This window comes from Clinocottus analis, unplaced genomic scaffold (genome assembly GCF_023055335.1).
Source record: "Clinocottus analis isolate CAN_PGR_092001 unplaced genomic scaffold, fCliAna1.0.p SCAF_6, whole genome shotgun sequence".
NCBI classification, from domain to species: Eukaryota; Metazoa; Chordata; class Actinopteri; order Perciformes; family Cottidae; genus Clinocottus; species Clinocottus analis.
The window spans coordinates 18285725-18308728 of record NW_027176218.1 but is presented as its reverse complement, the minus strand read 5'-3'; the positions used below and the strand labels follow the sequence as shown (position 1 = coordinate 18308728).

General features: G+C 43.7%; 1 protein-coding gene across 1 annotated transcript in view; it reads right to left on the bottom strand.

Moving 5' to 3' along the window:
- The window catches only part of si:ch211-212o1.2 (uncharacterized protein LOC492735 homolog), a 29801-nt gene that overhangs the window by 4898 nt on the left and 1899 nt on the right, over positions 1-23004 (bottom strand). The window contains exons 2-5 of the mRNA XM_068602135.1: positions 10026-10145; positions 9679-9770; positions 3624-3768; positions 1-65 (exon numbers count right to left, since the gene is read on the bottom strand). The exon at positions 1-65 is cut by the window's left edge and continues 148 nt beyond it. Coding sequence (XP_068458236.1) covers positions 1-65; positions 3624-3768; positions 9679-9770; positions 10026-10145 — 422 coding nt within the window. The remainder of the gene's footprint in view (positions 66-3623; positions 3769-9678; positions 9771-10025; positions 10146-23004) is intronic.

Genomic DNA, 23004 nt, shown 5'->3' with positions numbered 1-23004 from the left:
CAACGTCACGAAGACTGCCAGGGCAAAGACGTAGCAGTCCCAAGGATAGGACGGCGCCAAGGCCTCTGAGGGGAGAAGACGTTGAGACATGTAGAGAGGGAAAGAGAGAGTAAAGTTAATAGAATAATTGATCACACTGTTTAGTGTAATGAAGAGGGCCAGCATGAAGGCATAGTACTCCCACAGAGAGGATGCTAGAAGGAGCCTTGAGAGAGGGAGAGACCGAGGGGGAGGGGAGAAGACAAAGACAGAAGTAGGATGAGAACGAGAGGGTTGTAAAATAACAGTGAACAGTCAATATGTCTTCCAGGAAATGGAGATCAGTCATCTGACATTAATGTATTTGACTTGTAATCAGTGGCGTTGCCACAGCACCGCAGGTATCAGGAGGAGGATTTAAGGCAGTTAGTCTGGGGTGAACACTTCACCGCTCTACACACTGTCTGTTGCTTATTGAGCAAGTCAACGTCCCACTGGTGTTTAGATAGAACTATGAATCATCACCCAGCCTCCCCTTTTAATATTCAAACAACTTCTGCAATCCCACTCTCACACCCTGAAAGAGCCACGCATAACTCCTTCAGAGGCGGCCTGGGACCGGACGGAAGTCACACTGAAGCAGCATTTGGAGCAGATCTCTGTTTAATGTGAGGAATTCAATTTTTTGGGGGGGGGAGGAACTAGCGCCGGGACTTTACACAACTGTAAACAACTGTATTTAACTCTGTAAACAAGTTGAATAAGAGGTTGATTAATGTCATTGGGGCAAAGGGGCGGGACTAACGGATGGTCTCTGATTCAATGTTACTTGTTTGACAGGGGAAAACATTTAAATTAATGTTTTTGTTCTAAATGTGTAAAATGCCATAATTAATCTAATAATAGCCATGTTTTTCACCACCAAAAAAAGGTCACACACACTCATATTTCGTTGGACCGCCTTTAGCTTTGATTACGGCAGCATTCGCTGTGGCATCATTTTGATAAGCTTCTGCAATGTCACAAGATTTGTTTCCATCCAGTGTTGCATTCATTTCTCACCAAGATCTAGTATTGATGATGGTAGAGTCTGATCGCTGCACAAAGCCTTCTCCAGCACATCCAGAGATTCTCAATGGGGTTAAGGTCTGGACTCCATGTGTGAAAATGATGTCTCATGCTCCCTGAACCACTCTTTTATAATTTGAGCCCGACAAATCTTGGCATTGTCATCTTGGAATATGCCTGTGCCATCAGGGAAGAAAAAAATTCATTGATGGAATAACCTGGTCATGGCTGAACCTGGTTGTTGCTGAACCTAGACCTGACCAACTGCAGCAACCTCAGATCATAGCACTGCTCCCAAAGGCTTGTACAGTAGGCAGTAGTAGTTAAATCCAGGTGTTTTTTTTTTGGCGAGGCAGTGTATCACTATTGTGGGATGAGACAAAGTGTCCTCCCCTCCATCGTCTGAATATTTTGTAAAAATGCCAGTAGTCAACCCTGAAATATCGTCACCGATTGAATTAAAATATCTGCTTCATAGCTTACGAATACAATTCATTAAATATTTAATATGGATCTGCTTCCATTCTCATTTCCAGAAGTTTTCCAGAAGTATAATCTTTTCCTGCTTTCACTGTGAAACAATGAATATAGAGTCGTTACAATTAACCCTAAAATCCTGCTCACACATTTAGGCATCAATAAATAATAAACCAGTGACATCTTCTTTTTTAGATCACATTATATTAGAGTAGCTCAGTGTGTGCCCAGCTGTACTGAAAGAGATTCAGGGTCTTTTTTCTTCTTTTCAAACATTGCAAAATGTAACTAAGATCATCTTCATTATCTGGGCTTTAGTATCTAATTACATTTCCTAAAAGCAGAATTAGCCCCAAAGCAGGAGAACGAGTACTTGAAGTAGCGACTGGTTTCAGGGTTCATGTTCAACGTTCATATTTAGCGTTGATGTGAGCAGACCGGTGACGAGCACGTTGGGACTCAAACAAAAGAAAGATGATGCATGAAAACCGTCTGAAATGCAGCTCCTGTCGTTGCCATTCAAACACGAATTTGGACTCCGAAGTCTCCGGCTCTCCTATCACATGACCAACTCTTGTTATTCACTTGAGTCCTTCTGTCGCTATGACTTACAGCTGTCCTCTCTCTGTCCGCCTCCATCCCTCGCTCCCTCTCTTTGGTTAAAACAGCGATCTCCTGACCCGGTTCCAGTGCAGACATGACAGCTGGAGATGTCGCCTCATGGCTTTCAGCTTTTCCCGTCCACCTTTCTGTCTCCGTCTTTGTCTGGTGACCGCTTGACACCGCGAGGAGCTCGACATGACAGGTGTAGATGTCATCTTACCGCTACATGACCCTCCGTCACCCCGACCCCCCGCTCCCTCACTCCCTCTCTTCTCTTGCACTCTCACCCTCTGTCTCAAACTCTTAGTGGTGACCTCTTAAGGCCTCGAACATGACAGGTGTAGATGTCACCGTGTCTCTCTATGTGTCCGTCTCGTGACCTCTTCACTACCCACTGTGTGTGACATGACAGGTGTGGATGTCACCTACAGGTAAACCTCACTACTGCTCTCACTCCTCTAATCTTTTCTCCCCCCCCCCACTCCCTTTCTCGTATTTCTCTCTATTTCTTGATGGATAAAATCCCTTTCAGAATTCCCTCATGTCATTGAACGTGTTTACATGGAGAATTTTGAAGAAATATTTTCCCAATAAATCTTGATGTATTTTTTTCTTTGCCATTATTACTCTCCTGCCTGACTTCTCTACAGAGTGTTGCCCAATAGATCGTGAAATTCTCGTAAGAAGGTATCCAAATGTCTAGACATGAGATAAGCGAGTTTGATGGAACATCCTGCTTCTTCAGGTGACACTAAACATGTTAAAGTAGTTTTCTCACAAAGTTGGGTTCATCGTTTCCTTCCTTGTGACTGCTGTTAGTTGAGCGGATGTGTTCACAACAGCTGACAAAGCATATTAAAGATAATCAGTGCCGTCAAACCTCGGCTCGCTGATGTCTCCCCCCCCTCCAGTCCACCACCGGTGACCTTTCTGCTCAAGTTGAAGTGCAGACATGACGGCTGGAGATGTCCCCTCTGCAATGACAGGTTGCTCTGTTTTCTCCTGCTGATCTCCCTCTTCCAGTCCTGCCCCTTCCTGCCCTGCACTCGTAAGGTCAGTGCACATGATTACCCACAAAACTGCCCCGTGCTTTCCCCGCCGCAACCAGTGGGCACACTTCGGCCTCAGAGTCTGCGAACACTAAGTCACTGCCACGCTTTGTTAGACACTGTAAAGCTGACCTTCCAAAAGTCCTTACGCTCACATTACAGCTTTATAGAGTGTGACTGCAGGTGAGGGGGGTGGATCCCGTCCGTGTTGCTGCACTTGCGATTTCCACTGCTTTGTTACAGAAAGGGTGAGACCTTGCTGGAGAGCCTGAAAGCCCTGCAGGTGTTAAACCCCCCAAGTTTCTCACTCACAGGTGATAGAAGTGGGAACGAGAAAAATGTTTCACACAGGATGCAAAAAAAGCACATGCTCGCAGATAAACTACTTCTGTGCTACAAAGTCAGTAAGGAAGGGGGGCATTGCGTGTGTGCCTTTGCGTGTGCTACCTGGTGTGTATGTGAGGAACTTGTAGGCCATGTGAGCGAGCGGTAGGATGGGAATCATACAGTTGTCGCCGTTGGTTTCAATGAAGTCGTGGCGCGTGATGGCGGTTGGATCGATGTGGTGCTCCCTGAATGGACGAATAAATGCCTGCAAAAGTGAGAGAGAGAGAGAGAGAGAGAGAGAGAGAGAGAAAGAGAGTTTGCTTAATTGAAATGAAGAGCATGTAAAGTCACGCATGCATTCAATGTTAACTTATTAATTGTTATTTCAATGAATCTATTGAATTAATCTAAAGACTGGACAACAATACACAGAGCTGTGTTAATACTGACACAACACTTAATCTTTCCTGCAACTGCAATGATAGAATATCCTATTGTTAATACATGTTTGTTTGGCTTAAACTAGAAATTCTATCGAACTCAACAATAGACAGAATTAAAACTTGAAGACCAATCATTTTAAACGAATAACAAACAGAACATTTTTTCCAGTTTCTGACTTTCCAGTGATGTGATACAATAGGTGCAAAACATAATTTACATTCACTTTAAATCAGAACACTAAAAAACACTGGAAAGCATTATTTACAGTCTTTAAACAAATGCGCGCACACAAACACGCAGACACACACACATACGCACCCATACACTCACACACACCAACTCAGCGGTGCCCAGCAGCCTGCACAACCCCAAAGCTCATATCCAGCATCCTAATAAACCGTAGAACAGCAGTCAGCCAGCGCAAAAACACCCTTACACATAAATGACCCATGGACGCCACACAAAGCTTGAAAAAAAAAGTGAGCTTCAAACACACACACACACACACACACACACACACACACACACACACACACACACACACACACACACACACACACACTCGTAAACCCCACCTGCCCTGCGCAGCGGCAGACACCTGTCTGTGAGAGCATGGGGGTCTCAAATGAAAGACTGAATCTGAATCTCAGAAGCACAAAAGAGACACACACACACACACGCACACACACGCGCACACACACACACACACACACACACACACACACACACACACACACACACACAGGATAAAGGTAATTTATTTCCCTCTCTGGTAAAAGCACACACAAAAAGGTAGGTCTGCATCTGTATTTCCACAGTGCGCATGTGTGTCTGTGTGTCGCCATGGAAGCATCAGCATGAGAACTCATTATTGTCGTGTAAGCCATTCGAGCCAATCACACGCGCCTATCAGCGAAAATTGTTGGTAGGTGTGACCGCAAGTACAGAAACTATCTGTTGATATCTTCACAATTATGTACCCATCTTCGTTCTCATCTGCCTCTCCCCCACCTGTCCCCCCCCTCTCCTCCTCCCCCTCTCCTCGCAGCCCTCAGCCAGATGAAAGCCCGGCTAAGCCACGGAGGTCGTGCCGAGCGGGGCAGCATCAGCGCTCCCAGTGAACGGCGGGCCACCGGTCGCCGCGTGTCCTCTAATCCCACACCGTTTAACGGCCCGCCTCGCACGACGTCCGTTAATCACCGGCTCACATCGCCCATCGCCCCAGCAACCAGCGCTGTCCCACTGGTTGGACGGACACGCCCTTCCACCCCCTTCTTTTTTCTCTTCTTTTTGTCCTTCCAACCTTTATACTGTATTCTTCATCTCACTTTTTTGTTGATTTCTGGTTTTTACCATGTATATCTCCATCCTTTCCCCCCTTCTGGTCTTTTAATAGTTGACTGATTTAAATCATTCAAAGAGCTACTTCAACGCTCTTCTCATCCTCATTAGAGGGCAGCATTAAAGAAGACATGTTTGGGAGAGCTGTATCAAAAAACAGACATAAGGAGAAAGATATTGATGCTTCTCAAGTACTGCAGGAAAGACACAGAGAGAAAGGAGGCTTCTTAAAACCTGTATCCCTAAACTGTACGCACATCTGGCAAATTTCAATGTGAATTGAGCATCATTGGGAACTAATGAGCGTGACTTTGTCCTCAAAGTGGTGTCATTAGAGGACTGCTAAATCCTTGTTGAGTCAATTAAAGCTCAACAACACGACGACGACAGAAAACACAGCACCTCCCAGAGCTTCACTGAGGAATAGTTCTAACCACCGCTGGGGGAACGTAAGGCACTTTTTTTTAAGAAAGTGGTGCAGTTTTCGCACTGGGGAGTGAAACGGCTTTTATGGGTTTAAATCAAAGCAAATCATTGTTGTACAACTCTAAATGAAGAGCATCATGATTGTGCAGTATGGGAGAGGAATAGTGTACTTTTACACAACATGCTCACGAATTGTAATACATATAATAAGACAGAAAAATCTACTTGCAATTATTTTTGATATTTGGTTGTTTTTAAGTTTATTTTTCAAGTGAAATGCCAAACATTCTCTGGCGATTCCCACAGTGACCTGTGGGAGTACGAGTCAGTCACTTCATACACAGCTAGTGAGCAGGAGGTTAAACTATTAGCAGCGTTTTCTCAGCAGCTCTGATCTGCCATGTAGACAGTTGTTGTCAATGCAGGAAAGGCGACTTTTCCCTGCAGGATATTTGATTGGATAGTTGAGTCAGGCCTTTCACCACGCACATCGTCCTCCGTTTAACAGTCAATAGGAAAGCCCCTCTCTTATTTATGATCTGTGATTGCCTAAAGTTGCCCGTAACATGCTGCTAGATTTTCCAAAGCCGGAAAAATTTTAATATAATTAAATCAATGTATGTTTTGATTAACTACCTTTGTACACATATATCCGTGAGGTATTTAGACATTTGCTTCCATAAGCCCTGTGTCTGGTATAGACATGATTTGGCAAATCTTTTTAGTTAAACTTTATGTTTCCATCTAAACTTTTGTATGTGCCAATGCTAATACACGTGGAACACACTAAATGTCTCTTTTGTGACGTTGTTGACAAAAAAAAACTCCCTCGGAGCCTCGAGACCATACTGGGCCAATGACTTTGACAGGTAGAAAATGCAGTTTCCAGTGGCAGCTATTACTGCTCTGTGGCCTCCATGGCTGGAAATATTATTTCTGATGCTGTGACAGTCAACTCTTTTCTCGTAAGTTGCCCCCTTGTTGTGATGCTACGGAGGGCAGGAGTCCATATGTGCGTTGTGTGTGTGTGTGTTGTGTCTGCTTAATTGCTCTACATGTGACCAATCTGAGCAACTTCTTTAAAGAGGCTCTAACAAATGGGAATAGAGAACCGAGAAAGAACAGACGCATGTATACACAATGTACATACATACACAATAAACATGACATGAGAGAACAAACAAAGCAACAAAGAGCGATGCTGTCTTCAATCGTTTTTCTACGTCTGTAACCGCAGTCACTGTTAGCCTCAGGTGTTCTCCATCGTGCTCCTCTTTGATATTCAAACGAACCTTAACTGGGAGCACACGCACGCTTTATTTTCCACTAGCCGATTGCCGTCCCTCTGTTCTCCGCAAAGGTCCATTCTTCTCTTCCAGTGAAAGTCTTTATTAGAAGTCTCCTACAGTGCCCGACACACCATGCAAATCTGTGGCTGCCGCAGTGCCTTTGGTCCCGGTAACTACCCCAAACCGCAATAAATGCCACACAATAAATAAACATTGAACCACGGAGTACCTTCAGTAAACAAAGCAAAATAAAACAGTAACTAGGGATTGAAAAATCATTGTTCAGAGAGTACTCCGGGGACAAACCGAGCAAAATAAAAATGTATTGTTATCTGTAGATAACAAAATACATGAGATTCAGTGTTACATGATTGGGTGCCATGATTAATAGGTTGGCATTTAATATTACCTTAATGCTCAATCAACTTCAGGTCAAAAAGAATTACACAATCGTTTGATTTTATCAGGCTGAACAGGTCAGTAATGTCAATAATGTGCTATTGAGAGCCACTTAGTGAGATTATCTAAAGGCTGTGATGACAAAGCCCCGATCTCATGTGTGGATACTAGTTTATTAAAAATGGAATGTAATTTTTTGGATGAAGGTTGCATGAATACAACTCATTGATAAGATGCTGAACGTGATTGTGCTACGTGACTCGTTTACAAACAGCTTTAAAGTATATTTAGTCAAGGCTATTTTTAGATCTGAATTTGTCTCCTTTAAATATCTAAAACTTCAGTTGGATAATTCAAGGGTCATGGTTATATACAGTCTATTAACATTACGGAAGGTCGGACATGAGGTTCATCGCTGGCTATAATATTCATACATCTTTGACCCTATGTTGTAATTTATCGGCCGATCCGCGGTATTCTTTAGTTCAGAAGATTATGCTTCAGCCCCTTCCAACACATTTTCCACCAGTTTTAAATTCAGCCCTCCTCAGGACTGGGTTGCTCCAGCTGCTCATGAACCTATTATTATTTTTCTTTGTAGTCCTTAGAAACTACAAGTGATCTGTTTAAGTGCCTTGCACCAGCAAATTTAATACATGACAGATCCAATAAAGACCAAATTAGTATTATTATTATAATGTGTAAATGGGTTCAACTTAAAATAAATATCATTCAAAATTGTGATTTTCTAACGTTTAGTAATGTGATTTTTTTGTGCTATTTTTGTAAAATATAAAATATATATTGTAGTAACAATTGCAGTAATGACTGCATCAATTTGAATTAAACATAAAATAATATGTTGTTTGTCTATATGTCTGCCCTGTGATGAACTGGCGACCTGTCCAGGGTGTACCCTGCCTTCGCCCCTTGACAGCTGGGATCGGCTCCAGCGCCCCGCGACCCTAATGAGGATAAGCGGTTAAGATAATGGATGGATGGATAAAATAATATTAAAACACCTTTGATCAAATAATGTAACTATATGGGTTCAGCATAAATGATAACTATTGCTATAATTTGGATGCTTCAGGTCTCAAAACACACATGAGCTCAAACCTTTCCACCAATGAATTATCAATGAATATTTCATAAGTAGAAGAAACACAATGGAACACACACCCACTGAACTTACATACCATCAATCAAAATAAAGTTCACGTGAACCAATCTGCAAGCTTCAGCTCGTCACGCTGATTTTAATTGTCCGAAATGAGGACAACCTTTACTTTCATTGGCTGTGTGAAATGGGGCACATTGTGTGTGTGTGAGTGTATGTGTGCATTAATGTAGTGGGATGTGTTTTAATGTGAAAATTAACTGTATGTGCATCCATCTCCATACGCGCCTACACACACGGTGCATGCATGTCTTCTGGCACTGTAGGTTGTAGAGGTACAAAGTGAGGCCACTCAAACAATGTGTCCGTGTCCGTGTGTGTGTCCATGAGTGTGTGTGTGTGTGTCCTGTGTACATTACGGTCGACAAGGAGATCCCTCTGTGAGACACGGCCATTTAGTTTCCAGGTCACGATGAAACTATCATCTAATATTCTTCAAAGTTCTGACTTGAAGGTTGACTACAAGCTTTTGTTTTGACAAAACCTCCAACAGCGAAACAACACCCCATTTAGCTGCCAGACACAGTCAGTGTTTGTCAGAAAAATAAAGCATAAACTAGAACTCAATCAATGAAAACACACAGCAAAGTGGTAAAAAGTTTGAAATAATCAAATAAAATGTGCTCAGCTTTCCAAATATGTAAAGAAATTGTGTATTCCCTTTTATATGTGTGTGGTGGTGGCCAACAGATTCATTGGCATTGCACAAGTTTTGTTAGATGAAAAAGGTATTAAAAAGCCTTCATCTATGCAGTACTTATTGCACAACATGCAATACATTAGCAGCTGGATTAATTGGCTGTAATGGACCAGGATGTATTTGTGAAAATAAACCAGACGCAAAGCAGACAAATAAAGACACAGACTGATGGTCACAACAACACAACAGCAACTGCTACATTGGCCCAGCGATGTGCGGCTGTTATCAAGGTGCCAGTTCAGTTGTGGCGTGATATAAATGATTCTAGGAGAAAGTGAGGAACAAGACGCTTTATATTTGTACAGAAGTTAATTGATGGCAAATGACTAGAAGCTAGTTGATGCAGCCGAGACAGTCAGGCTGTGTGTGTGTGGATAGATATGCACGTGTGCTCACCTTTCCAATAACAGGGATGTCCACAGATCCCCAGGTATCCGCCCCCCAGTGGACCATCCCTGATGCAAAGTCTGCCGTCACTATTCCGAGGACTGGCAGGCGACCACAGACATGAGCCACATTAAAAAAGGAATAACATATGTTGTTATTTAACGAGCGATGCAAACACCAGAACGCAATTTCACAAATGTTTTATAAAAGCCTCACATGGACCGGAGCAACGATTTGGGACCGCATTAGTTTATTTCGAAACAAATATTCCAACAAGTATGGAACAAAAACAAAAAATACTTGTGTAGTCGTAACAGTGATATAGTTTTTACAGTATTTTTGTCCTGCCAGCTCACCGATGCCGAGGATGATCTTGTAGATGTGAGCGGTGGAGAAGTGCAGAAGGAGGAAGGAGAAGTTGATGATGAAAAGGAGGATGCACAGAATCACACACAACCACTCCTGGAGCCGCTTACCTGAGGACGGACAACACCAAGAACAAGAGCAACACATATGTTGATAGATTTACTTTGCAACTACACAAAAAAACTGTAAGAGCATTTTACGGCATCATACGAAGGCAGGTTTTTTTGTTGGGCACTGTGCATTGGGTGTTACCGAGGAAAAGAGGTGGAAGGAGAGAGGACACACTAAGAAGTTGAGGGTGTTCGGCTCAGCTGTGTTGTTTTAATGAACTGGTCGAGATCCCTGCAACCACTGGGAGAACAACTCACTCCTTACCGAGGGTCAAAGGACCATTCGCCTGATAACGACTGTGTGTGTGTGTGTGTGTGTGTGTGTGTGTGTGTGCGTGTGTGTGTGAGTGCGCGCGTGTGTATCCAGGGTGTTAATATGTAATCAGTCAGATGAAGACAAGTGTACTCCAGGCTGCGGGGTCACGACCTCTCATATGTGAAACACCAACGCTGACGCAGCACCAAGCCCTCCTGGACGGACTGACACACACACACACACACACACACACACACACACACACACACACACACACACACACACACACACACACACTCAGGTGGGAGGTCGGCCTCTGCAGAGACGAGGCCAAACTCAAAGGTCAGCAGTATTAACTAAAGGACAGAGGGAGTGGGGAGCAAAACTACTGGTACTCTAAACTCGCAGATCAGCAATATTATGAGCGAGAGATGGGGGGGTCAAACGCAAAATCATTCAGCCACACAACCCTGAAGATTAGAGACAATGAATTATTGAAAACACACACACATCTCTCATCTAATGTAGCAGAGCACTATATCCTACCGCAGGGTTTTCACCTATACCGATGTAATTAGTCATCCATCCTCAATTGGCCTCTTTATTTATTTTGTTCTTTTGTTCTAACATGCCTGACCTCAGGACGTTAGGCAACATCCCACCTGCAGAAACAAACCCTAGGAAGTACAAATACAAACTACTTCCGTTCTATTTCTAATTCTCTTTCTTTTGTTCTTTGTCTTCCATCACCCCTGCTCATAATCCTCCTTTTTTTGCTAGTCAAATGGGCTTTTAAAACTTTAATGTCTTCAGATCCTGACGTATCACACAGCATTAGCAGCCTATGAGATATTCATGACAGGTTTTTTTTTAATAAAGCACACAGGCTTGTGAGTGTGTGCGCCTATAGACCTGTGCGACTATGAATATGCTATCAACCTCTCATAAGGTACGGATTGAAGTGGTCATGGGAGATTTAAAATATGTGATTATGGATATTTAAAGGATTATCAAATGTGACCCTTCACCTTCTAAAAATAGATGCTATCAAAGTTGTAGTGAGACAGACGGCAAATTCAAGTGCAGACCGAAGTTCAGCTCCTCGATGAGTTTGACTTTCGTAAAGCTCCATTGTTTCAGCTATTGATTGGAGTTGGACGTGGCACATTTTCAAGACTAACGCTTAACAAAACAGACGACATTAAAAAACACTGACGACATCATATGTGAAGGAGGTGAAACTGTCAGCAGTATCTCTGCTTCTCAGACGTAGAGACACCAGTTAGTATGAGCCGGTCCTGCTCATAGGGCCACATTAAACACAGGCCCGGAGTTTACAACCAGTGATATGCTGCATACATTATTGCTTGACATGACTGAAGGTGTTTACGTCCAGGTTTTGTTGTTTTTGTCCAAACAGCCTTAAGTCCATATTGAGGTTAAGTGGAGTTCAATGGGCTTCGTTATTTCCGAGCATGCAACACCATTTTTTTAACACTCTGTCCCGAGCCACATGCTCTGCACAAAAACACACACAAACGCGTGTTCACATGCACACACACAACTCAAGAGAACAGTACATCAAAATTCAATCCCTCCAACTTCTCTCACGGTGTCAGCACCCACACACACTGACGTGTACATGTGAACGCTCACACAGAATGAAGCTCCAGCCGATGGATTTCCCAACACATCCTCCGACACGTGCACAAACTCAGACACTTCATCTCCGTTACGTACACACACACACACACACACACACACGGTGCAGAGCCGTGGAGCAGTGGGGCGGCTGTCAGGTGATGTGCGTCAGTCCTTGGATCCTCCGGCTCCCCAGTGAAGGGAAGGAAACTAGGACAGGCCTCCGAAGAGCACGCACACACACACTCACTTTCTTTCTCACACACGCACACACACACACACACACACACACACACACACACACACACACACACACACACACACACACACACACACACACATAAGCCCTTGTCCCTCAGGCCATGGCATTGCTGGATATCACACACAGCTACAGACAGACACACACACAAACAGTCTCTACAAGCATGTACGTATGGATGGACATATGCCAGCATGTTTGAAGGTACGTACACACACACACACACACACACACACACACACACGCACGCACACACACACACACACACACACACACACACATGACCTGCCTTTACTTGGCATATAAACCTCTGAAATTGAAGACGTACACTGAGACACACGCAAAGACATACACACACACACACACACACACACACACACACACACACACAAACACTCATAGGGCCAGAGCAGCGCACTCATTAATATCATTCTGATGACAACCGGCTCCCTGGCAACCCCTCTGCCATCGCTCACCCAACAGCATCCCCCGCCTGTGAAGCGCGCACGCGGGGTGTGCACAGGGATTTAACCTGGGCGGAGCCGGGGGAGGGGAACGAGGGGTGCTAATAGGCTGAAATTAATCAACGCCGGCTGATTCGCTGTCTGGGGAATGAGTGGCGGGCAGCAGGCAGCAGGCGGGCAACACATCTTGAATACTAATAGACTTATGGAGAGGGGAGAGAGAAAGTGGACCTTCACCTCTCAGCTGTTTGTCAGGTAAAAAAGGAAACAAGGCGAGGGACAGCAAGTGTTAGACTATATACAGTGTGAGCAATTTCAGTCGACAGAAATCCAGAGTGATGACAGATGCGAGTAAATACGTGAAATGAGCAAAAAAACAGCACAGGGCCTAATTATGAGCCTTAGTGAGACGATGTAGTCTGGAAAAATTCAAAGCCACATTATTTTATAGGACAAAGGAATCCCCCCCTGTGTGACACTTCTCCTCTTGCTGCTCCTAAATGTAAAAATAAAAATCTGCGCTGCTAGATTAAGACGAGGATGCCTGTTCAACAACAACAACAACAACAACAACAAATAGCATAGTGAGGCCTTCTCCACGCTAAGCCGGCTAAATTTGCAACCACATCTGCTCCTTCCCCTCCGCTGGGCCAAAACTGGAGCAGCAGGAGATTTATCCGTTTTCTTATGTTCTAAGAATCTGCACAAATTGCACTAAAGTGGCCCAATGTCTATTATGTGCTCTGCAAATCCTCATTATACATTAAGTGAATCCCCTGTCCCCAGACTGTATCTTTATTTGTATTTGGACAAGCCACTTGTGGAAGTGTCAAGTAATAGACAGAAGTTTTTGGAGCGAACAGTTGGACATCACACGGTATTTCAATGAACTTGTGTGCATTAGCTGTGCATAAGTCGTGGTGCATTCTGGGAAAACTCCCCCAATATGGCTACTCCGAGGCTGCTCTATCTCACTTAGCGTCAGCAGACACATGAGCAAGAGGGTCAGAGTTCAGGTGCCAGGCCATGATGAAGTGGTACCAATTGAATGCGTACTGCGTGCAACAGCGAGTACTTTGAAAAGGCAGTTGACAGCTACATTACATTTCATTTAGCTGACGCTTTTATCCAAAGCAACTTACATTTTGCTCTATACACTGTAGACACAGCAACAGGGAGCAATTAGGGGTTAGGTGTCTTGCTCAAGGACACAACGGCATGGATAAGCAGAGCCAGGGATCGCACCACCAACCCTCTGATTAAAAGACTGTAATGCTAACCACTGAGCCACAGTTATAAAGGAAAGCATGCAACTCAGACTTAGTCTCATATTTCAAATGGGTCATATTTATGCTTTTATAACTAATGTCATAATGATGTATCTGCAAATAAAGTAGACAGGCGAGGACCTGAAGTGGGTTGATCCTCCACCAGACCAACCTAGTGAACACACAGTGAGGGACCAAAAAAACAAGGGCAAAACAACAAATGAGCAAGCGGTAATTGCACACAAAAAACCCACCTACAGATGACTCAAAGACCGAGTCGCACGCCTCGACCTCTCCTTTTTAGTGCTTTGTTCTTCCCCCCATCACTTACAGTCTGTCCCTGGGATAAACTGTGTTTATGAACACTAACTCGTACTCATGTAAAGATTGCTCACACATTAGGCACCAACTCACAGAGGGTGCTATTGTGTGCGCGAGCAGAACGCAGACAACTCTGCTACTCTTTTCTTTTTGTTCTCCGTCTCTCTCTCTCTTTTTCTATCCCCTGGTCTGCTCTCGGTAGGCTGTCTTCAGATGGGACTCGGGAGAGGGAGAGAAAGGGAGACAGAGAGAGAGAAATGTGGGTGGTAAAAGTGGGTCACATGCTCAGAGAGAAAGAGAATGAAAGAGGGGGAGATGGGGAGCGACGCGAGGGAGAGAGACACAGAGAGAATGACAGTAACAGGGGAAGATGGGGTGAGAGAGAGAGGTAGAGAGCTGCAGAGGGTAAGGGGGAGAGAGAGAGAGAGGGAGGGGGGGTTTAATTCCCCTGTTCAGAAGGAGTGGATCAGTCACAGGCCGCTTTTCTTTCATCTGATCTCAGTGGACCACAGAACCTGGGACACACACACACACAATAATAGTACACAACACAGGGACGCAAGCAAACACACACTCATCGGCGCACACATACACACAAAACCAACATCAACGCAGAGTGACGAAATGACACACACAGACACACAAAGTATGTATGTCCATGCACACAACCCTGCCAGACAAACTTAATAAATCCATTACCCTGTAGATTCAACAGCAACAAAGAGAGGAATGTAGCAAATGAGATTCAATAACGGCATACCGACACAATGGCCCGCACACACACACACACACACACATACACACACACACACACACACACACACACACACACACACACACACGTAGACAAACAGATGCATACATCTAGACACAATAACACACACAAACACGTTTTAACCCACATGAGAGTCAGTGTAAGTGGGCCCTGCTCCAGCCTCCCTCCCCTGTGGAGACAAAAAAAAAGAAGAAAAAAAAGGATAGACAGATTCCATCATGTGTGTGTGTTCCTTTGTGTTGCGAGTGTGTGTGCTGTATGCCATCACCTCCTCTCCTGGGCTTTCTGCTGCCACCATATTCATCTGTGGCCCTCATAAGGATAATTACACACACACACACACACTCACACTCACACACAGACGCATACAGCTCATCTCTGAAAATGCACAGCAATCCAGCTCTCCTCTCTTGCGTTGGTCAAGGTCAACAGTAAAAGCCTGCCTAGAAGGCTCGCCTGAAGCGTGTGTGTGTGTGTCTGAATACGTGTGCATATCATTTACGTGCATGTGTGCTTTGTGTGGACAATGAGCCCAACAAACTCGGAATCCTATCCATCTATTAAGGCAAATTATCTCAGTTAAAAGCAACCGGTGACTTGAGACTTACTGTTTTTGTGGCTGATAAATCCTCACTACTGAAACAAAGTGGAATTTTCATATTTTAATGAAATAAAAAAATAAAAGTGCATCTATAACTGGGACAAGAAACAAGTGACTCACTTTAGAGCCAAGTTGTCACAACTTCAACCGTCAAATCTGTGTGTGTGTGTGTGTGTGTGTGTGTGTGTGTGTGTGTGTGTGTGTCTGTGTGTGTGTGTGTGTGTGTGCGCGCGTGTGTGTGAGAGAAAGCAAGAGCGCTATGTCATGTCCTCTCCTGGACAAGATGCAAAGTTAAAGCTTTTGCTAAGTTACTACTAAGTTAATACTGTTATAAGCAGTGGTAGCCACTAAGTTATAACGGGAGCAAATTTCAGAAACAGCATTAGCCAAAACTTAAGGAAGAACCCCCAGGGATGAACCCCCACATCGCAGAACTTATTTAAACTTCATTCAAATGAAAATAAAACAAATCACTGCAAATTATTTGTGTGAGTAGATTGCAAACAAAGTCAATGCACAGATGCGAATGGTTGCAAAACACGCACATTTCCACCAGACGGTGTGAATAACTCGCATAATGCAGCACTATTGATGTGAAAAAGCAAATGACGCTTCGCGAAAAATTTGCCTCATTCACGCAAATTCTGCCCGTCATGTTGCTGAATCAAACTGCTGCTGGTTCGCCCGAAGCAGCGCTGGAAGCGGCCGCATTAAGACGCTGTTGTGGGACTACGGATAATATTATGAACCCAGACACGATGGCGTGAATTAAAAACACACAAAGTCGAGCGAGTAAACTAAGGCGAACAGCTTTTGGTGTGAACGCAGCATCAGGGTCTCCAGTGTCCCGCTGCAGCGACACAAACGGGCAAAAATGACAAGCCCCTCCCAAAAAAAAGCACAGTGCGATACGGAAGTAACGTTGTAAAATTTGAACAATGTAAGCTCGAGGCATCCAAGCAACACCCGATTATTTAACAAAGTGTTTGGTGTCGTCAGAGTGCAGGCTCGAGGAAACCAGGAACGTTATTCATAGAAAGAGACAGTGTGAGAAAAAGTAGGCTACGTGTCATTCTTCTGTGTCTAGTCCTCAATAATAGGCAAACCAGGTCAGTAACACACACACACATAAACACACACACACACACACACACACACACACACACACACACACATACACAACTAGCGTACACAGAGACGATTAATCTATCGATTCTGCTGACTGTGCTGAAGTACTCTCTGACCCGCTCTGGTCTTACGCACGCTGAGGTCACATGAACACACATACAGGTCAAAGCCAAGCGCAGCCCATGTGACACATGTGCTCAAATGGCTTTCTGACCCCTTGACCTTCATGACCCCTGGGTCAGCAGTTCAGGGAGTCTGCTCGCGTGTGTGTGTGAATGTGTCAGCTGTCACATGAGAAGTGAGCGTTAGCACAGCAGCACGTCTTCAACAGACGACTTCGGGTGAGTCAGATTTCAGGGCTGAGCCTGTCACTCCTCTGCGGCACGCGGACGAACTTCTGTGAGGGGAGTAGGGGACGTGGCTTTTCCGCAAATCGAGTCCACTGTTTCTTCCCCTCTGAAAAACTGGTGTTATTTCTCCACTGATAAAACAAAGGGGGGCAAATAGTCACACATGATATTACATATTAGGCGATAACATATGAAGGTAAATATGTTGCCAAGTGCAAAGGTTTGGAGACTTGACATGAGAACATGCAGAATATGATGCGAAGAGCAGGAGGACAGAAACCTGAACCTGTGTCTTTTAAGTTTTGGAGATAATTTGGAGTCAGAAAAAAAACACACAAAAAAACTAGGACTGGGCAGATTAACGCGTTAACACAAAATTAATCTGGCAATCCTTTAATGGCGTTAACTATTTGATCATGCGTTAACTGCATATTTTTTTTGTTGTTGCATTTTTCTTTCTTTTTTTGCATTGGGAGGGGCTTATCGCTTTAAATCTCTCCCAGACGGCGTAGGTCCGACCTGGGCGTCTTACGGCTCTCCGAGTCCAGCCTGTGTGAGGTCAATCAAACATGAAAAATAAATAAATAAGATGCACGCCAAGATTGCAAATATGGCGACACTGCTTTTACGTTGAAGGTGATTCATGTTAGTGCGTGCGCGCTTCCGTAGCCTCACCGTGTTGACGAATTGAGCCTGACATGAAAGCCCGTAATGTTATGTAGCTTCTGTTCTTAGCGAGCAGCGAGTGCAGCAACAAGCAGCTTTGCTCCACAAAGCTCTCACAGTCGGTCAGTCTACCAGCAGCCTCCGCGTCCAGATGGAAAGTTAATCACGCATGCTCAAAGCTCCGGACCTAAGATGTGCAGTGCACTTGTTCAAGCCAACACAGACTGAACTTGTCTCACTGAGGAAGAAAAACTGAACTGGATGATTGTCGGGAGAATTTGTTGCGAGTCACACTTCTTTTGACCAAGGTACGTTTCCACATCACACTGTGCCTCTCATCCTCAGAGCAGCTCCGGTCGCTTACAGACACCGACAACAGATTCCCCTAGGGGGGGTAACTCAAGGTCTCAAACACACACACACACACACACACAAACACACACACACGGCTCATGAGATGAGGCGTGGATGCCTCGCAACATACAGGAAGAAGAGAGAGATTGTGAGGAGAGGGAGAGAGAAGGGAGGCAGCCGGTGGACCGTGACACTTCAGACATATGGGAGGACCGAGGAGAGATGAGGGGATGAAAAGAGAGTCGGGCAGAGACACAGAAGCAGAGGGAGAGGGAGATGTATCCAGCTGTTTGTCCGTCCTAGCTTCGCTGTAATGAGCACATGTTTGGCTCTGTGGAGCATCACCAACGCCTCATCTAACTTCTCCAAACTCTAACAAGCCAAACTGCTATTTAGATTTACCTCCTACCAGCATTGAACCGGACCCAAACAACTAAGCACATAACAGCGTGGTGCTCCCGTTAAATGGACACTTTGACATTTTGAATTATTGCTGTTTATTTTTCCTTCAACAGACACTTGTCAGCATGTGGGGGACATTTCTGCTTTTAAGTTTTCTCCGAAAATGGCCCGGCAGCATTGTTAGCGTCGCTGAGCACATCTTCTACACGCAGCCCGCTGTGCGCTTTGGCTGAATACGAGGGAGAAGCTTATAAGTCATTTGGAGATTTACCTGGGGAAGGACACAAAAATGCACACACAAACGTATTCGTTGTAATTACAGCTAGAAAACCACTAACCACAAATTGTAACCAGATGCCTCCTGGAGAGGTTTTGTTTTTTTAAAATAAAAGTGAAATGAGAAAGTTGATATAATATATAATATGACATTTGACTGTTTTGTGCTTGACAGCTGTCTTTGTCCTTCATCAACAGAATGTGTTGATGTTGAGCAAACACTGAAAATACAAATATTTAGTGTTGAAACATATTTACTTCATGGTATTATTTTTTATTCTTGAGAAAAACAATTACATGTTTTTCATTTTGCACAAAAAGTGTGCCTTGCTACTAAAACACTATTTTTGGTCCATGTTATTAATCCCCATCTGCGTAACATGTATTCATCACCAAAGCCGACAAATAATTCCTATGCAGTCTGGCCTTGATAATATTATATATATATATATATATATATATATATATATATATATATATATATATATATATATATATATATATAAATGTCTCAACGTCAATGTCCATCTAACACGTCCACACTGTCCGTGCGTCATCTTAATGAAGTTCAGTTGACAGAATCTTGGACAGAGTGAGAAGCTCAGAGCTCCTCGTACCTAGCAGTTAGCCGGATCAAGATAACATAAGTCAGGCTTTTAGGTTCCACAAAGCAAGTTTGTCAAAATCACCACAGCAACACATCCATAAACTTCAACCTGCTCCAGCGCAGGCTAACTTCAGTGAGCTGGATAAGCTTGCCAGCTTCCTTCTTCAGGGGTCCCATTGATGAAAGAGAGATATTAGTTAGATTAGTTTTATTGAGAGAGAGTTCTTTGAGATCACTAAGATCCGTTCTCACTTCATGATGACTTTACTGTACAAGCACCATCGATTCTGCCGACAAGGAATGATTTGATCGATTTAGAGCCACTTACGAGGAACGGGGCGGGGCCCTGGACCATTGAATCGCAATGCAAATGACTAAAAAACTAAACACACACAGTCGATATAAAAATATATGTTTGTTTACTGATATGTATCCTTTTCAGTTTCTCACCAATATAATGGCCAATAATTCATGAGAAACTACAGACAATACCATCATTGTCACTGCCATACCATCATTTAACATTCATTCTCAAACATGGCTGCTGGCATCAGCTGGGTTCTTTTTGCAAACTCTTTTCTTTTTACACTTTTTTTTTGCCTTTTTACCGCAAACTGAAAAACATATATACAGAAATGAAAAACAAACAATAATTACTACAACAACAAGAGTCTGGTTTGCGCTGTCCTCTCAAAAACATGACAAATCTTGAGAGAAGTGTTTCTTATCTCGTCCATTTCTCCCACTTGTCACGACATTGCTCCTCTTGAGCAAGAGCTCTGTAGGTTAACAGTTCCATCTCATATATTTCTGTCACAATTTTCAACCACACCTTCCATCTTGTGATGGTGTTTCTATTGGTCAAGTTTTACTGTTTGGTATTCAGTGTTCAACAGACCAGGCTCAGGTGATTTCTCCTCCCCTTTGCTGGTGCGCTATCTATTGCCCTAGGTACACTTCACACGATCACAGCATACAAAATAAATTAAAAAAAGAAGATATGCATGATTTGAATAACCTTTTAGGAGCCGGGTATGTGCGTCTTCACCCTCGAGTCTTATTGTCAGTTTGGCGTTGGGCAGCAGAGCCAACGCGACCAAAGTCTTCATTGGCATCCTGCGTTTTGATCATCAAGCTCTGCCTGCTCTTTATCCTGCTTTTGTCATCATGAATGTCCTTAAAAGTGGTGAAGTGTGATGTTACATAGCTTTTCACTTCAGCCTGTGACATTCAGGACATATGATTACGGGATCAATATGGTCTCATCTGATCGTTTTGGGCTATATAAGTGAATTGTATAAAAGTTCTATAATAAAGTCATGCATGTCATCTTTAACTTGGGCCGACTGTAATTTGCTGCCAAATCAACAAGACGGGACTTAAACGCTGCTTGTTTTAAAATGTTTACGTCTCTTAATACTGTTACTTCTTATGCTCATTAGTTGCTGCTGTGATCTATGAATAAATGATCAGACTGAAAAACAGTTGGTTCTGGTCCAACATCTATCTCGCTCTCTGTCATCAGCTAGTATCCAACTTTCAATAAGCTAAATAATCAACTGTGCATGTGTCTACCTGCACGTATAAAAAGCTTGTCTGTGGACATGAATGTGATGGGTTTGCGTTGCCTGGCAATAGAAAAGACCAAATAGCAGAGTGGATGGTTCTCTCTCTAATGAAGCAGTGCCGGAAAAACAAAGCAGATCCGATTCCATTAATGGCGAAGGTGACTCCTTTCCTAAAAATAGGACTACCTGTCTCACCAGCTCCCACATAAGTGAGGGGCTTGTTCTGCGACGACCTGAACGCGCAGAACAAGACAGATATTAAATAAAAATGTTTTGCATTTTTTTTCTTTACAGGTCAGCGAGTCAAGGGCGTCGGATGGAAACCACAATGACACGTTGTGACCTCACGTGAACCTCCCAATAATGTGGTCATAGAAGTGAACACCTTTTTCCTTTTTGTCCAATGATCATCATTTATATTTCAGGAAGCGCTAACAAGTGGCCAACGCTGTCCGTCTAGAGGCAATTAAAACGCTCAGTGAAGTGAGAAGCCGGGCAGATGGTCAGGCAAAATGTGGCACAGTCCAGCTTGATGCACAACTGGTGAGGCAGGTTTTTTATGTGCTGAGTGCTGAGGCGCACTGTGCCTTCCATCGCCGCACCTGAAGTCAATGGAGCAACAGTGATAAAAATGGCTCAATTTATCTGCTTGGTTAAATGTTGCTTTGCCCTCTCTCTCTCTCGCTCTCTCTCTCTCTCTCTCTCTCTCTCTTCTGAAGCGCACGTTTTAATCGAAAACCCATTGACGGCCAGCCAACAAATGAATGTTGGAGTTGAGCTTTAATGTCGATTGCAGTACGAGTTTGGATCATATAAAGTTACAATCCTGACGATCGAAAAAAAAAGCAAAAGAAAAGTGGAGAAAAGAAAGACATAAAACTTGTCAGCTTTGTTTCTTTTTTACAGATGAAATTTCCTGAATAAAAGCCAAGATGGTCGAGACAAAACTATGTGACTGAAATGAACACGTACAGGCAGTGATGTAGCTGATGAGGAACATGTTCTCAGGAAGCTACATTTGCTGAACAAGTCCACGACGCACGCGACCACATCAGGCCTCAGGCTCATGACACTGAGGTGACGCTTTGTTGTGACTGCGGTGGGCAATTCTGCCAACAATAACAGCCTCTGTCCATTTGTAGCCCGCACATCAGTGCTCCGGAATTTTTTTGTCTCTGGGGTCCGGACTGCTGCTTCAGTGTTTCCCCTAACATTATAATAGGAGGGCGGGGCACCCCCCTGAAAAACCATCCGCCCTCCTGTAATTTTCTCTATAGCGCTAGATCACAAAATGTCATTTACCGTTCTCTTTCCTGTAGAACAGATGTACACCTTTATCTGTTATTAAACAACACACAGCTTGTCATGTATGTCTCTACGTGGTTGCGTAAAAAGTCAATCTCCAGAAGTCTCCGTCAGGTTTTTTTCTGCTGTTCCGTCTCTCGAAACAGAAAAATCATCTCAGATGAACATGGAGCATAAACTGAGAGCGGCTGTATCAAATCTACAACCCAGTTCATATTTGTAGAGGAAAGCTGCTGCTTTGCTCAACAAATATAGCTCACTGCAGCCATTAATAATGATACAACCTGATGCTCACATATCTGCACTCATTCTGTTTTGTCAAAAAAATATTAGCTGATTGTTTTCCACAATGAGCTATTTAGTAGTAACTAAATATTAGTTATTTTTTGCACGTTAGAACGTTATTTTCATTGTTCTAAGTGATTGCAATTTAAAAAGAAATTGGTCTGATGGAGCAACCTGGTTCACTTGAAAGTTATTGTAATTTCCTTTATTCTGTCACTATAAAAGCACAGAGGGAGTCACAAAATGATGTTATTTACAGAAAAAGTTTGAGAACCACTGCATTAAGGGTCGGTGTCGTCGTCGCCGCCGCCCCCGCCGCCGCCCTCGCCGTTG